This window comes from Urocitellus parryii, unplaced genomic scaffold, assembly GCF_045843805.1.
Source record: "Urocitellus parryii isolate mUroPar1 unplaced genomic scaffold, mUroPar1.hap1 Scaffold_83, whole genome shotgun sequence".
NCBI classification, from domain to species: Eukaryota; Metazoa; Chordata; class Mammalia; order Rodentia; family Sciuridae; genus Urocitellus; species Urocitellus parryii.
The window spans coordinates 1278719-1294460 of record NW_027554189.1 but is presented as its reverse complement, the minus strand read 5'-3'; the positions used below and the strand labels follow the sequence as shown (position 1 = coordinate 1294460).

Genomic DNA, 15742 nt, shown 5'->3' with positions numbered 1-15742 from the left:
TTAACTAAAGGTCTGGAGACAATGGATGTCCCATGAGATCCACTCTGAAGTGCAAGATTCAGCTGGCTCCAGTGGACTCCTGCTGTTGACCTGCACCCCTGGGAGCAGTCTACCAGCTGCCTACAGTGGTGCCTCTGGGGACAGGTTGCCCGTTCTGGCAGGGACCTCCCACCAGGGAACATGAGAGCCTGTGGTGCCCTGGCTTCCCCCTGTCCCCAGGAGCTGGTGTCTCCTGGGTGCCTGAGTCAACACCCATCTCAATCCTGTCCCACTGTCCTGGCCATGAGGATATTTCATCTCTGGTGGCCACTGCTGTGACTCCTGGACTGTCCTGTTGGCACCAAGCCTACTTCCCAGAAAGCAGTGGGTGTACAAGAGACACCAGGAACAGGACCACGGGGACGCCCGGCCCACAACCCATGTGAGATGGAGGCTGAGATGGTGGGGCCTTTCCAGGACCCCCCCACTGCTGTTCTCTCCAGGAACAACCTCCAGCATGCCCAAGGCCGTCCACCCACTTCCACGGCCACGGGGACTGGCCTGCGTGGAACATGCCTGGCTGGAAACCTGCTGTGGGCTCCTGGGGAAAGCATCATGTCCCACTGAGCAGCTGGGACTCCTCGGTGGGCAGTGAGGTGACTGCTGCTGTGTGGAGGGGCAGGGGCCGCAAAAACGGGGGTGGGGGTGAGTTACCATTCGCTGAGCGCCATCCTCCTGTCGTAGACACGGATGGAACCATCACCAAGGCCAGCCACAATGAGCGAGCGGTAGGAGTCGCAGGACAGACTTGTCACGCAGCTGTCGGCGCCCGTGGGGATGTCCTGGCCCAGACAGAGAGGGCTGAGATGGGGCACCGCTACCCCAAGCCCACATGGGCCTCACCTCCCTCCCTGGGGACTGCGGCCTTTGCCTCCACCTGCCAGAGGCCATCGCAGGCTGAGGAGCTCAGATGGGAGGGAAGGGCAGGGGCACATGGGACTCGGTGCAGCCAGATCTGCCTGAACACCTGCCCTGCACCTGCGCACTGGCCAGGGCAGGCCGAGCTCCGGCAGCATCCTGGAGGCACCCAGGGCCACCTGGCTATTGGCCAATTAAACTTCCCAACACCATCTCCCTCTTTCCTGAAGAGAGACAAAGTACACTTTGGCAAGGAGAACTCCTATTAGCTACCCCTGAGGACTCCTGATCAGTCGAGGGAAGAGCGGAAGCGTGGACCCTGCTTCCCCTGGTGGCTGCACACAGCAGGAGGACTGGTGAACGCCAGCAGGGGGAGCTGCAGGCAGCAGATGGGCCTGTGGGGGCAGGGAGGGACGCGTGCTTTCCAACCCCAGTGGGGACGCTGCGGGAAATCTGCACATGTGGACTCTGTGTGAGGGGCAGGCCTTTGCAAGAGCCCCCCCACTTCTCCCTGCACCTTGAGGCAACAAAATACATAGGAAGGCACCAGGACCACAGCTCTGGGCGAAGGCAGCTGAGAGTGGGGGAGGAGGTGGGTGGCCAGGGACACTCTGGCTCTGGAGGCCCTTACACTCCACAGGGAGACGGATCTGAGCATTAGGGTCTCCATGCTTTGCCCTTGAGGAGTGGGCACCTGTCAAGCTCCCCAGCAGGAGCACAACGAAAGTTGTTTGGTGCCATCATGGGATCTCCGAGCACAGTAATTGTGAGAGGAGGTGACCTCAGGCTGCAGCTCTCCCGGGCGTCACCACAGTGCCTAACAGTGGTGAGGTCCAGCCTCATGTCCAGCTCCTGTCACTCCTCCTTCCTGGCTCAGTTCTGTAGCAATGTGGAGCAAGCAGCCTTCTTGCCACCAAGGGGCCAATGTCTCTCCATCGGTAGGGAGGACAGGAGAGGGTGGGGAGGTCTCTGCCCTGTGCCTCTCCAGGGACTCTAGAGAAGGGTGTCCTGGGCTAGAGCCCTCAGGTGCATCCCTGAGGTAGCTGTGGTCTTGCCTCTGCTCCTAAAGCGGTGGGCACAGCTGGATTTTAGCAGGCGGCCTGTATGGCCCTCTCACAGGTGTCTTAGGCAAAACCAGTGCAGATCCCTTTCTTTATTAAAACTAAAAAGAAAAGATGCTTTAAGCGGTGGGGCTGTGGCTTGGTGGCAGAGCGCATGCTCAGCACTTGAGAAGCCCCGGGTTCACTCTCAAAAAAAAAAAAAAAAAAAAAAAAGCTTTGAAAAGCACACGAATAGTTAATCTTCTAATTTAAAATATTTCACCCCGCTGATTTCTGATACTCCCTAATCTGCCAGATAAGACAATATTTAAAAATGATCAGGATTACTTAGACTTAATTATGCTGCAGCGCAGGGTCAGGTGCATGATTAATGTGCAGCCAAGGTGGTGATCAGCTCCGAGGCTGGGAGTCTGTTCTCGCCAGCAGCAGGCGCCATCTTGCCCATCTGCTTCCCTGGAAGGCTGAGACGTGCACAGACCGAGCTTGCTCTGGAGATCTGGGTCTGGGTTATTTGAGCAAGGGGTCTGTTTTGTGCAGGGGGAGCGAAGAGCCTGGGGGAAGGGGCTGCACAGGGACCAGAGGTGCTTGTGGGGCCCACCATGGTTACCTGCACCTTCGTTTCACGGTCGGTGTCCCAGATCCGGACAATCCGCACATCCCCTGAGCTCATGAGGAGGCCAGTTTCTTGCTCCCAGTCCACCACCATCCCAGCTCCTGGGGAGGCAAGCGGGACACGGGGTCAGTCCCTGGGGCTACTCCAGGCAGCCACTCAGTCAGCGGCTCCAAGGAGCACTGCCACCCCTCCCACCATTGGGCAGGTCCCCACCTCCTCCTGAACCCAGGCTGGGGCTCCCAGGGCAACGAGCTCAGGCTGCTGCGGTGGTGGCAGCCTGCCCTGGAACCCTCCACACTGAGGCATCTGCGAGAGGGAAGAGTACTGGGGCCCAGCCACTTGGGAGGCTGAGGTGGGAGCACCAAGTTCAAGACTGGCCTGGGCAACGCAGAGGAGCCCCGGTTAAAAATAGGAAGGAAAGAAATGAGGGTGTCCTTTTCTGTCTGGAATTGGACAGGGAGTTATACACTCGCATCATAGTTTCTACTTAATACAAAAATATTTTGTGTGTGTGGTGCCGGGCATGGAATCCAGGGCCTTCCACATGCCAGGTGAGTGCCCCACTGCTGACCGACGTCCCCAGCCCCACACGGCTTTAACTGTGTAATTATAAAGGTTTTGAGCATACACGAAGGAACACGGTGGAAATAAACCCTTATAACCCGCCACCCAGATCTGACAGTCCCCAGCAGTTTGGTTTTTGGGGGGTGGGGCTGGGGGGGCCCAGGGCCTCGTGAGTGTGGCACCCGACTGCCCAGCTGCGCGCCTGCCCCAGGAGTTGCACTGCGGCCACATGTGCACGTGCCCCTGGGCTGCAAAACCTGCCTCCTCCACACGGAGCAGCACAGCGCTGCACGGGAGTCTGACCTCCCCCACTTGCTCTTCCCTCTGAGGGTCTTCCGACCCGGTCCAGAGAGGCAGCTGCCATTCAGACGTCTGTGAGGCACTCCACCGACAGTCATATTAGCTATTCCCTGGTGGAAACCACATCTCAGGCCACATCTAAGTGTGTCTTCTCGCGCAGTAAGCAGCCCCGGAGGGGAGCTGTGGGGCCACGTGCTCTGCACCACATACTTTCTCCAGCTGTGGTCGCCTTATAACAAAAGGGAGGGAAACTGAAGAGGAAGTGTCCATGCAATCTGGCCGGTGTGGTCGGCTGCCTGGGCACCAGGCAGGCTAAGGTCCAGGATGAGGGTCTGTGGGGACTGGCACCTGGTGAATGCTGAGAGAAGCAAGGAACCCAGAGCACATGAGTCACCCTCTTTGGACCAGAGACTTCTCCCAGGACGCAGCTCAGCCTGGGTCCCGGCTGTCCTGTGGTGCCACCACCTCATCCTCCTGTGCCCTGGGCCTTCCAGCTGCTCCTACCGCCTGCTTCCAACCAAGGCACCATAGCCTCGTGCAGCCTGGGCCCCACCCTCTGGCCACTGTCCTCTTTTCTTCAAATAGCCTCTGTGGAAAAGGAGAACACAGGTAGGAGAGCCACAACATTGCTGGGACCTGGATGTCCCTGGAGGGAGGGCATACCTGTCCCCACGTGGAAGTCATGTGACAAGGTACCAACCACATAGCATGGGGTGGGGGCAGGTGGGCTTGATGGCACCTTGTGCAAGGCCAGAGCCCCACGTCTAGGTACACCTGGACAGCCAGTTTGCAACTTGAGAGACCCAGCTGAGTAGAGATGTGGAAGTCCTCTAGGACAGTGCTGATGTCTGTCCATCTGCCCTACAGAGGGAAGCAAGCCCTAGGTCCTGGGTAGCCAAGCCTGCAGCGTGGAGGTCTTGGTGGAGCAGAGGAAGGGATTCTGGAGGGGAGGCTGCTGTGCCCAGGTGTGTGTAGCTCGCTGAGCAGGAGCCATGGGGGCACCATGCGCCAGTTCAAAGTGTGCTTGTGCCCTGCTCACCCTGAGTACTGGACTGGGAGACACTGCACTCCCCAGAAGGCAGAGGTCCGATCCCTGCTTGACGAATCCTGGACACAGGCCTTGGATGTGTGTCCTGATACACAGCCTGACCAAAGAGCTAATTCTTTCCTTAAAACAGGGAGACAAGGCAGGACAGAGCAGAGAGCGTGGAAGTCAGACCAGCCACCCGCATCCCAGGCCTGGTAGTGGAGAGCCAAGCCTCGCCCTGCGCTGCCCTGGAGCACAGCTGTAGATTTGGTGCCTGCCAGCCAGTGGCTAGGCGCCCAGCTTTGTGGCCAGCCCAGAACTGACCTCTGTGACTTGGGGAGCTCTGCCTCTGGCTTGTGCCTCTGCATGGCCACCTGCCCCAGCCTTGGGGCTGCTGCTCTGTATACCTCCTTGGTTGCTCCAGTTAATGAATAGTAACCACTGACCAAAGGCTCAGGTCAACGTTCACAGGCCGAGGCTGGACCATCACACTGCTCTCGGGGCCAAGGTGGTGGGACAGTCTCGCCCTGGCAGCCTCACGCTCCACCCTGGGAACGGACTGGGGCCCTCCCTGACTGACAGGGTGTGGAGGATGGTCTGGTTCTGCCTGTGTCTTCTCAGAGACCACTGCTGTCCTGTGGCACAGCTTCTCACGTACGTGGGAGGGTGTAACCAACCACTGGGACAATGTAGCGAGGACACCCCCGGCCCCACACAGAGGAGGGCCTCTGGTCTTTCTTTAGGGTTTCAGGGACGGTAGTTGTGTTGCTCTTTCCCTGACACCTGCCCCAGCCCTGTGGTCTAGTTTAGTTTTCTCTGGGGAGATCGGACACTGAGTCTCCATATAAAACTTTTACAGAGGTCAAGGTTGAGTTTTCTCAACCATCTTGAGTTTTCTCACTCATCTTCCCTTTATCTTGAACTTTTAATGTAAGAATTCTTACAAAACACTAAGATGTGAGTCCAGAAGGTTCCCTGGCACATCCCTCCAACACCCTGTAGGCCCTGTGGCCCGAGGACAGGCAGCTGTGACTCCACATTAAAGATGGGCAAGGACAGAGAGCTCTGGAAGGCAGGTCTCCCTGTGAACCTAGATTCTGCAGCTGACGACCCAGAAACACACTGGCTATGGGAGGAGTGAGGTTCTACTTGCTTATAATTTGTCTCAATAGCAAGGTCCAGAGAGAAGGGGCTCATTTTGATGTTCTCTGCAGGAGAGAAGGGCAGGGACAGAACTGAGAGAACCAGGAGAGGCCCCACACAAACAGGGGCTGGGAAGAGGACTCGGATGGGGCTGTGGAAATCACAGGCAGGAGGAGGAGCAGACAGTGGTGGGCCACAGTAACCTCACCTGGTGTCACCAGGGTCAGAGGGCTGTGCTCACAGGTGGCCATTCCAAGATGCACAGAGGGCTCTGGAAACTCAGGCCTGGAAAGGCTGACCTGGTGGTCCTCCCAAACTGCTGGATGGTGCAAAGCCACGCCCAGAGCTGCTTTGGTGGCTGCCGATCTCACCAGCCTGGGCAGCCCACCACACTGGTCCTCAAGAACATGTGACATTTGCTGCTCAGGGCCAGTTAACCACAGTGTGTTTCCAAGCCACATTCAGCTTCACACCAGGACAGGTGTGACCAGAGCTCAGGGCCATACCCAAGACTCAAAGGCACTCAGAACCCTGGGCCTGTAAGCCTCATGGCTATCAGGAGAGGCCACCTACTAATGAACTGGGGACTCTGATGTGAATGGGTGGCTGGTAGGGAGCTGGTCCAGAGGCCTTGGAACAGTGACCCCTGCAGCTCTGGACTTCCTCCCCAAAGAGCCCAGACCCACCTCGTGTGGTGGGCAGCATGTCTGAGAGCCCCTGCCATGCAGTCACCATCTCTGGGTTCTTCTCCAAGTCAGCAAAGTTCTTCCACACCCTGATGGCGCCATCATCTGAGAAGGAGAGAGGGGGACATGATCCTCTGCCCTGTGCTGGCCTCGCCTGCACCCCACATGGGGGTCAGATCCCTGTCCTGGACATCATGCTCCACCATGCCCAACAGTGGGCCCTGCACAGGGCAGCCAGGCGCTCTGGACACCTGTCCCCATGCTCTCGCAGTGTGGGACTCCGTGCTCACTTCCTGTCGGGCAACTGGGGAAGCTGGCAGCAGGGCAATGGGACCTGTGGTCTCTGGGCATCTGGAAGCCACAGAGCTTCTCTGGAGCCGGCTTGGGATCCCTGCAGGGGAGCTCTGTGGCCTCCAGCTTGTCCCCGGGGTGGGAAGGAGGACTTGGTGGAAGCTGGGAGACGGGTCGGGCCTCACCTTCTCTGTTCTTCCCCTTGAGTACTTCAGTTGCTCATCTTGTTCAGACCCATTCTCTCCAAAACCTTTAGGCCTGCACCTTGTCCCCACCTGCCTCGGTGCTCTGCGCACACACCAGCCTGAAGTTGGAAGGGAGGGTGGCCCAAGGGGCTCTCACACAGACACAGAAGGCCCTCTGCCTTGCAGGTGCCCTCAGCATCCTCCAGCAGACAGGCAGGGGGTCAGCTGTGTGTGGTGAGCCTCCCTCCCCAGGACCCACTCTTTGGCCTCAGTACTGAAGGTTGGCCTCCTCCACCTGTGTGCCTGGCTCTCAAGGCCACCTTGCAGTGAGTGCCCTGCTCTGTGACTCCCCACAGGGGTCCACTCTTAAGGAGCCCTCCAGCCTTCTTGCCTTTGGTGATAAGAGATGCTCATGTCTGAATTGTGCAGCCCCTCGGCTGGGCCTTGCTGGGCCCTGCCCACGGTGCCGACGCCTACAGGGAAGGACTGGCTTTGGACATGGGCTTCCTTCTACCAGGCTGAGATGGCTCTTCTTGGAGGAGCAGCTGCTAAGGGACATTTCCTCATGGTCAGGTCAGTCACAGGGAACCCACAAACACTTCAAAAGAGATGTCACTGACAAGCAGCAGCCTCGGGAGCTCAGATGCTCAGGTCCGGGACCAGGACAAGACAGGGCAGAGCAGCCCAGGGTGGGTGAGCCTAGATGCCTGTCTCCTCCCTCCGCTACTGACACCTTCCTACCCACACAGCTTGACCTTGGCTTCTCGTTAGCAAGAAGGCATCACGGAGTCAAATTTTTCTTTTCTTTTTTTTTTTTAGTTGTAGATGGACACAATACTTTCATTTTACTTATTTATGTATTTGTGTCGTGCTGGGGATCAAACCCAGTGCCTCAGACGTGCTAGGTAAGCATTCTACCACTGAGCTCTAACGCTAGCCCCCATGGAGTCAAATTTAAAGTGCCAAATGAAATGACAGCCAGGGGACTGGGGTTGTGGCTCAGCAGTGGAGTGTTTGCCTAGCACGTGTGAGGCCCTGGGTTGATCCCCAGCAGCACATAACAATAATAAATAAAATAAAGGCATGTGTCCAACTATACCTATAAAATAAATATTAAAAAAAAAAAAAAAGAAATGGCACCAGCCTAGGGTGACTAGCTTGGAGAACTACTGCTCTACAGTAAGAGTAGGATGATGATGTTTCAGGCCAAAATAAAAACCAAGAAAATCTCCAGTGTGAGATCCACGGCCACCGCTACCTGATGGGCACCCTTCCAGAGAAGCCTAACTTGCAAAGGAAGGGGGCATGCAGCCCTGGGCCATCATAGCCAGGCAGTGAGCTGCCGCCCACTGCGTCTCCCAGGAAGGCCAGGGGGCAGAGGCTGGTGGTGGGATGTATAGGTTTCTGCATGAACTTCTTAGGTTCCTCTGTGGGTTGCTGGGGTGTGCTCCTAACTTTATGAGAAGCAGCCAAATGTCCCCCAAGTGCCTACACACCCGTGTTAGCCAAGAAGGGGCACGCCAGTGGCTTCCCATCCCTGGCTAGTCCAATCTTGCCTTGAGTGCAGGTCGGTTCTGCGGTGGTCCTCCGTGTGATCATCTGCCACTTGTGTGTCTCACCTGGGAAAGGACCATGCAAGTCTTTCGCCACCATTCTTTAACTGGGCTGCATTTTCCCAGTTGTGGGATTCTGAGAGTTCTTATGCATACCACATGCAAGTCTGTGTCAGACGTATGCTTGGCAGTTTTCAGTCATTGCCTGTCTTTCCTTTTCTCAATGGTATGTTTCAAAGCTAGTGTTTGATTTTGATGCAGTTCAATGTGCCACTAGATCGTGTGGCTTATGCCTCCTGTATCTTAATGCAAAGTCAGGAAGGTTCTCTTGTTCCTTCTAGAGGTTCTAAGGTCAGGAGTCTTGCAGTTGGGGTGTTCACTTTGTGTAGCTGGTGTGCAGGGGTGAAGTGTTGAGCGAAGCCCTTTCTTGGGACATAGCACTGCTTGCTGAAAACTTCATTGAACGGCACTGTTTTCACACATTCCTTGAGATTCAACTGAACATGTCTGTGCAGATCTACTTCTGGGCACCCAGCAACAAAATGGGACAAGTAACTTCCACTCACAATTTAGACGGCTATCCAGAGAATCATGCTGAGTGGGAACAGAGCCAGTCCCATATGTATGATATGATTCCATTTATAAGACACTCTTGATATGACAAAGCTATAGCAACGAGGACTTCTAGTGATTTGGGGGGCTGGGAGTGGCATCTATCAGAGGGCAAGGAGGGATCTGTGTTGGTAGAACATTCTGCATGGATGCCAAAATCTGAGCTGTGATGCTACAGCAGAGTTTTTCAAGATATCAGCACTAGAGGAAACGGGGTAAAGGTATATGGGGTCTCCATCATTTTGCATACTGTAAAATCTGCAATCATCTTAAACAGTTCATTTAAAACAGAAGAGTACTCAGTCTTTCCTAACTGAAAACCTACCCTTAAATCCTTAGCTCCAGGTATCTGAGAGCCTGGATGAAATACGGACCACAACACATGGATTAACTATTACTTACAATGTTGTACTCAAGTTCATTTTTTTAAAAGTCCACTAAATTCATGTTTCTCTTTGCCCCACCCTAGGAATGGGCCCATCTGCCTTCAGAAGCTGACTGAAGCCCAGCTGGACCTAGGGATAATTGACACCTAAGGAGCTCTCGATGACGTCACCCACCACCTGCATTCACCTAGTCGTGCAGATGTTCCTGTTTGCAATGGACCATGCGCTACACAGATGGCCATGAGGAATGCAGCCAACACCACAGGAGTTTACCTTCCAGAATAACAGGGAACAGTGTCATTAGCTACTCTGCTCCAGAGACAAATTTCTCCTTCTTTGTCTCTTCCATCTAAAGACTAGCCTATTATTTTGCTTAATAATATTATCCAAATTTATGAAGACTAAGAAAACTACTTTAACCACTTTTGCAATACAAATACATTTTATAGGTACTTCAAGGATGTTCTCACAAAAGCAACTCTACCAGCATTTAGTATGTATACAGCAAAGCTCAGGAAAGTTCAGTTTCTACCCATATTTACCATACAATTCTAAAGAAGTAAGTCTTTTCATCTCCCCACTTACCTTCCACTCACCCTTGGTGACTACACCTACATCACGTGTCACAGGTCAGTTGGAAACTTCAAGCAGTGATATATGTGTCAGTATTTGCTCTTTTGTCTTTTACCCTTTAGTTTTCCCATTCTCTGTATTTTAGAAAGAGATGTCAATCCAAAAGAAAAAGGTAACTGGGTGCCTGCCCAGAGAGGACCTAACACAGCACACCTAAACTGTCCCCAGGAAAAGACTGCATGCAGAGTGGACCCTCGGCTGGGGGCTGGGTGCTGGCAGCCTGGACTTCTGGGAGCTCCGACCACCTGGTGATAAGAGTGGCTCACTGGGCCTCAACCATCTGTACAAATAATATGATCATGCCTTCTGGGAGCCTAGTGTTTTGGTATCTGCCAGATAGAGAGTGCCCCCAAGACCAACACCCAACAGAAACACTGGGGACTAATTCTCTAAAGAACCACTTGGTTGGCAACACGTCATATATGCTGCCCTAACTTGTTCCAGAGGAATTAAGCCTGTCTGGTGGAACTCCCTAGGAGAGGGCACTTGGAACTTTGTGCCTGGCATCCTACAGACCTCAGCCCACACCCCTGTTCCCTTGACTTGTTTGCTTCCGTGTTCTTTCACTGCAGTACACCTCAGCCATGAGTACCCATGGTGAGTCTAGCGCAGCCTCTGCTGAATCATCAAAGCAGGGGGAGCCTGAGGGATTCAACACAGCTCCACATCTGCACAGCCAGATGGTAACCAACTTTCTCCCTTTTTAACCCAGGGGATGCACCAGCCACCACCAATTACAGGCTGCCTGACAGACAGCACTGGGTCAAAAACATACCTTTCCACCAGTCCCAACACTCAGTGCCTGTTAGTACTTGATTACAGGCTGAGCCTTCCACTAGAGCTGATGCTCTCAGGCTAACAACTATCTATGCCGAATGCTCCTCGCCCTGAGCTCTAGCTCTTTTGCCATCCCTTATAGATTCTAAGAAAAATTAGATTTTAAATTATTTTCAATTTTACTCAAGAAAGTTCATAGGTCATATTGTGTAAATAAAAGTGAAATTATTCTTGTTGAATGAAGTATTTTCATCACAAAAACAGCGTGATGAGGGAGGCAGACCACAAATCCAACCTCCACAGTGGTTCCTACTTTTCACTGCACATCAGGGAAACCCATACAAGTGGGGAAAGGAGCAGGTGCAAAGCATAAGCCTGGCAGAGTCGCTGGATGGACAACCCAAGAAACAACCACAACATTTTCAAGTTAAAAAAAAAAAAAAGTAAACTTCCCTTTGCTTTGGTAAACCTGTGACATGGGCCAGATCTCTGTTGTACTCCATAACTCTCAGGCCAACCTCTGAGTTCATGTAAATTACATAACAGAATCAGCACCATTAGGATTAAAATAGCATGGGGCTTTCCTCCAAAATGCTTCCTCACTCAGCCAGAGATCCCAAATACAGACACCATAACACCATCCTAAAGGATAAAATAATAAAAGGAAACAGTTACACAACTTTAGAAATTTTAAAATGTCAGATGGACATCCTTCTCATCACAACAGAGAATTGCTCAAATGGCCCTAGCATCAGCCATGACCTCATGCATACATAACGTGCTCACCCACGCCCACAATCCTGGATAAATAGCTACTAAGACATCTGAAACAACAAGAAGTTGGAGCTCTATGATGCCTGCCTGAAGAACCAGGGGAAATGGAGCCTCAGGGCACCTGCCAACTTCTGAGGCACCTCTGAAGAGCAGAGAAGGAAAACTCAAGAACAGAATACTATAATAGATTTAACTAAGAAAACAAGCAGACTTTTCTTAAGTTTTTAACATTCAAAGATGCTGATAGGTCAATCCCCTACTTATTGATTCCAATTTCAATAGGAAATTTTGAGCATGAGAACACAGCAGGAATAAACTGGTTTCCTTAAAATAAAATGGAAATACTAATGAGAAAAAATGCGAATACCATACCTGCCCCAGATGACCTGCTCCCAGCACACTCCAGTGTGCATGTCTGCCCAACATTTCCACCTAAGTAGTACTTGCAGGAAACTAACCACCCTAGTTCCACCTGGTAAGATGAAAACTATAGCAATGGAAAAGCTAACAAGACTCAACTTGCATGGGTCCAAAAGGTAGGGATAAATTCCATCACATTTTACAAAGTCCCCAGCAAGATCTCCCCAAAACCCTGTACCCTGAACACAGGGCAGCTGTCTGATGGTGAAGGCATGAAGGCAAAGCAGACCCATGCAGTATTGATTATGTTAAGCTAAACCAGCTCATCAGGACATGTAACTGCAGGAAGGACCCTGGGTATGCCTTTCCCTCCATGCAGCAAGCCATGAAGACCCTTTCAGAAGCAATGTCCCTCCCATACCAACACTGGAAAAGAGATCACCAGAGACTAGCCACTGGGCTGTAGCAAATCTAAATTAAACTCTGAAGCAATGCTCATTTCCACAAGCTTCTACCTCCCTCATACAGTGACATTCCCAGAGTTTACCACCCCAGTCTAGGTAGCCATCTGCCTACCAGTCAATCCTTCACACATTTACTGTTCTGGGTGTAAAAGTATATAAGCATCATGCTTTGGTCATTTCTTCCAACTTCAATCCTGTGAAGATCCCCAGGTACATATAAAATAAATAAAATTTCTATGCTTTTCTCTTGTTAATCACCTCTTGTATTAATCTGGTTCCTATATTCAGCCAAAGAGCCCACATAAAAACCAAGGGGAATAGAGGGGATCCTTCTTTGCCCTACAATGGCCAGAACTCATGTATGACAAATCAAAAGAGCTTGGCAACACTGGTGAGAAGGGTAAAACCAAACCAAACCCAACACCTCTTAGCAACAAAGGGTGTACTCACACTTCGGAATACCCCTGCCCAGCTGCTGCTGCCCAACGCACCACCCACCACCTCAGAAGCAGCAGTCTGTGCTCTCAGTGGGGAGCCCTGGGGTTATACTAAAAGATTGGGCTTCTATTTCTTGTGCTTTGACTTTTCTTCTACCTAATAAAACAAGATGTTTTAAAATAAAACTTGGGGACTGATATAAAGGTCAATTTCCACAAGATCAAAAAACCAATATACATCCCCTCTACTACATTGCAGTAGGCACCCCCCCAAAATCAACCCACTCAATAAACACAAAAATGTTCATAAATTCCAACACCCTTCCCCTGATCTGAATAACTTTTTCACTACCACCACTTCAAAGGCAAAAAGGGCATATACACAAGGAAGAACAAGGGATCATTCATTACCTGGAATACTTTTGCCTATTTCAGTAAAACAGTGTTGGCAGAGAAAGTTGACATGCTCTTGATGGAGATTTCCCGAGATTACACAATGGAACCCTGTCTCCAGGCAACTCTGGGATTCCTCTCCCTCCAGATCAATTCAGTGGTCAATCCACCCAACAATCAGCCCAGGAGCAAAGCACGGTTGAGTGGGGAAGGGTGCCCATGATGCAGGCGCTGTTTTCTCCCCACCCCAACTCTCCCCATCTCTGGCTCTCAGTCACACACAACAGTGCAGGCATTTCCTGAAGGTTCTTATAACCTTTTATCTCTAACTTCTGAAATACACATAAGCCAAAATTTAAAAGGGAGGGACGGGAATAGGAAAGAAAGTAGAATGAATCGGACATGAATTTCCTATGTTCACACGCCACATCATGTTCAACCACAAGAATGGGAAGTCATACTCCATGTCTGCATGATATGTCAAATATACTCTACTGCCATGTATATAGAAAGAACAAATAATAATGATAATGATGATTTTAAAAACTGCTATTAGGTAACAAAAAAATAAAAATAAAAAGGGAGAGTTGTCATGAGGACAGACGTTGCAGGGTTTTATCTGAAAGCACTAAGAGGAAAAAGTCCTACTCGCCAACCAACAATTACGACAGAACCAGAGTGCAACCACTGTTTATTAGCGTTTGCCACACTTGAGAAATAAAGGAAAAGAAGAGCCACTGGGTGATGGATATTTTTAATTAAAACACTCACTTTTCAGCACCGGCTGCTTCCCTGTGTGGTGCTTAGGGCTTTGCTCTTCTGCAGGCCCCACAGTCCTCCAACAAGCTCTCCTCCCACAGAGGGGCGTGCGAGGTTGATGAAGAGAAGAAATACACTGCGCTGCACTCACTGCTCAGAGAGACCCGGAGGCCAAGGGGGTGGTCGTGTTCACATTCCCTCACAGCCTGCTGCGGAGCACTGACAGAGACATCCGCCTCTGCTGGCAGGAGGGGCTAGTATCAACCTGAAACGCCCGGCCTCACCTCCCGCATCCCAAGAACTACAAGATCACTAAGTATTTTCTTTTCTACAAACCAGCCATTCTCAAACTTTCATTTTCCAGACACTTTTATACTCCTAACAATTATGGAAGATCTGTAAAAGCTTTTGCCAGCTATAATTATCAGCTTTTATCATTTTGAAAATTAAAATGAGGGTTTTTTCATTTTTATTGATTTATTTTAAATTAACAATAAAAAATTAATCACAGCCAGGCATGCCTATAATCCCAGTATCTGGGAAAGCTAAGATAGGAGATCATAAGTTCAAGGACATCCTCAACAACTTAGTGAGACCCTAAGCAACTTAGCAATACCCTATCTCAAAATAAAAAATAAAAAGGGCTGAGGATGTGCTTTGTAGTTAAGCACCCCTTGGTTCAATCCCCAGTACCCCCCCCCAAAAAAGTTACATGTTAACATAAATGATATTTTTATTTTTAATTTTATAAAATTTTGAGATAGGATCTTGCTAGATTGCCCAGGCTGGCCTCAAACTTGCCATCCACCTGCCTTGGCCTCCAGTATCACTGGGATTGTAGGTGTGCCCACCACACCCAACTTGGCATTTTAATATTTTTTTTTTAAAATGACTATTTTCAGGCTGGGAATATAGCTCAGTTGGTAGAGTGCTTGCCTTGCATGCACTAGGCCCTGGGTTTGATCCCCAGCACCACAGGGGGAGAAAAAAAAAGATTATTTTCCCAAACAAAACATTTTAGTGAGCTGGACACAGTGATGCACACCTGTAATTCTAGCTACGGGAAACTGAGGCAGAAAGTGCATAAATTCAAGGCCAGTCTGGGAACTTCACAAGACCCTGTCTGAAAATAAAGAATAAGGCGGCTAAGGACGTAACTTAGTGCAGAGCACCCATGGGTTCAATCCCCAGAACCAAAAAATAAGAAAAAATGCAATCTGCACAATGTGTTGCTTCAGCTGAAGACAAAGAAAATCCAGCCTTACATACTAAATGCAGTCTTTTTAAATAACTGTCAATACTTTTCTTTTCAGGACTGAGGACCAAACTCAGGGTCCCTTGCACATATAGACAAGCACTCCACCAGTGAGCTAAATCCCTAACCCCAATACTCTGCTACTGCGCCAAACCTCAAGTAGGGGTAGCTTCTTTTTTTTTTTAATATATATTTTTCAGTTTTAGGTGGACACAATATCTTTATTTCATTTTTATGTGGTGCTGAGAATCGAACCCAGTGCCTCATGCATACCAGGCAAGCGTGCAACCACTTGAGCCACATCCCCAGCCCCTAGGGGTAGCTTCTTAAAGGTCATCTACAGTACAGAATCTGAAACCATTTCAATAACTTTTTCACACTGTTACATTAAAATCTATTATTCTACCTCATACTTTAAGTGATTCTTTGACCCACACATGGCATGGTGTGTTGGTCGCTTTTCATCACTGTGACTAAAATATCTGACAAGAACAACTCTAAGAAGGACAAGTTTATTTTGGTTCAGTTTCAAAGGTTCAGTCCACAGTCAGCAAGCTGCACTGCTCTGGGCC

At 50.7% G+C, this 15742-nt stretch overlaps 1 protein-coding gene across 1 annotated transcript in view; it reads right to left on the bottom strand.

The window, feature by feature from the left end:
* Window positions 1–689: 689 nt before the first annotated feature.
* The window catches only part of LOC144252996 (regulatory-associated protein of mTOR-like), a 69751-nt gene continuing 54698 nt past the window's right edge, over window positions 690–15742 (bottom strand). The window contains exons 2-4 of the mRNA XM_077794982.1: window positions 6292–6396; window positions 2566–2672; window positions 690–821 (exon numbers count right to left, since the gene is read on the bottom strand). Coding sequence (XP_077651108.1) covers window positions 690–821; window positions 2566–2672; window positions 6292–6396 — 344 coding nt within the window. The remainder of the gene's footprint in view (window positions 822–2565; window positions 2673–6291; window positions 6397–15742) is intronic.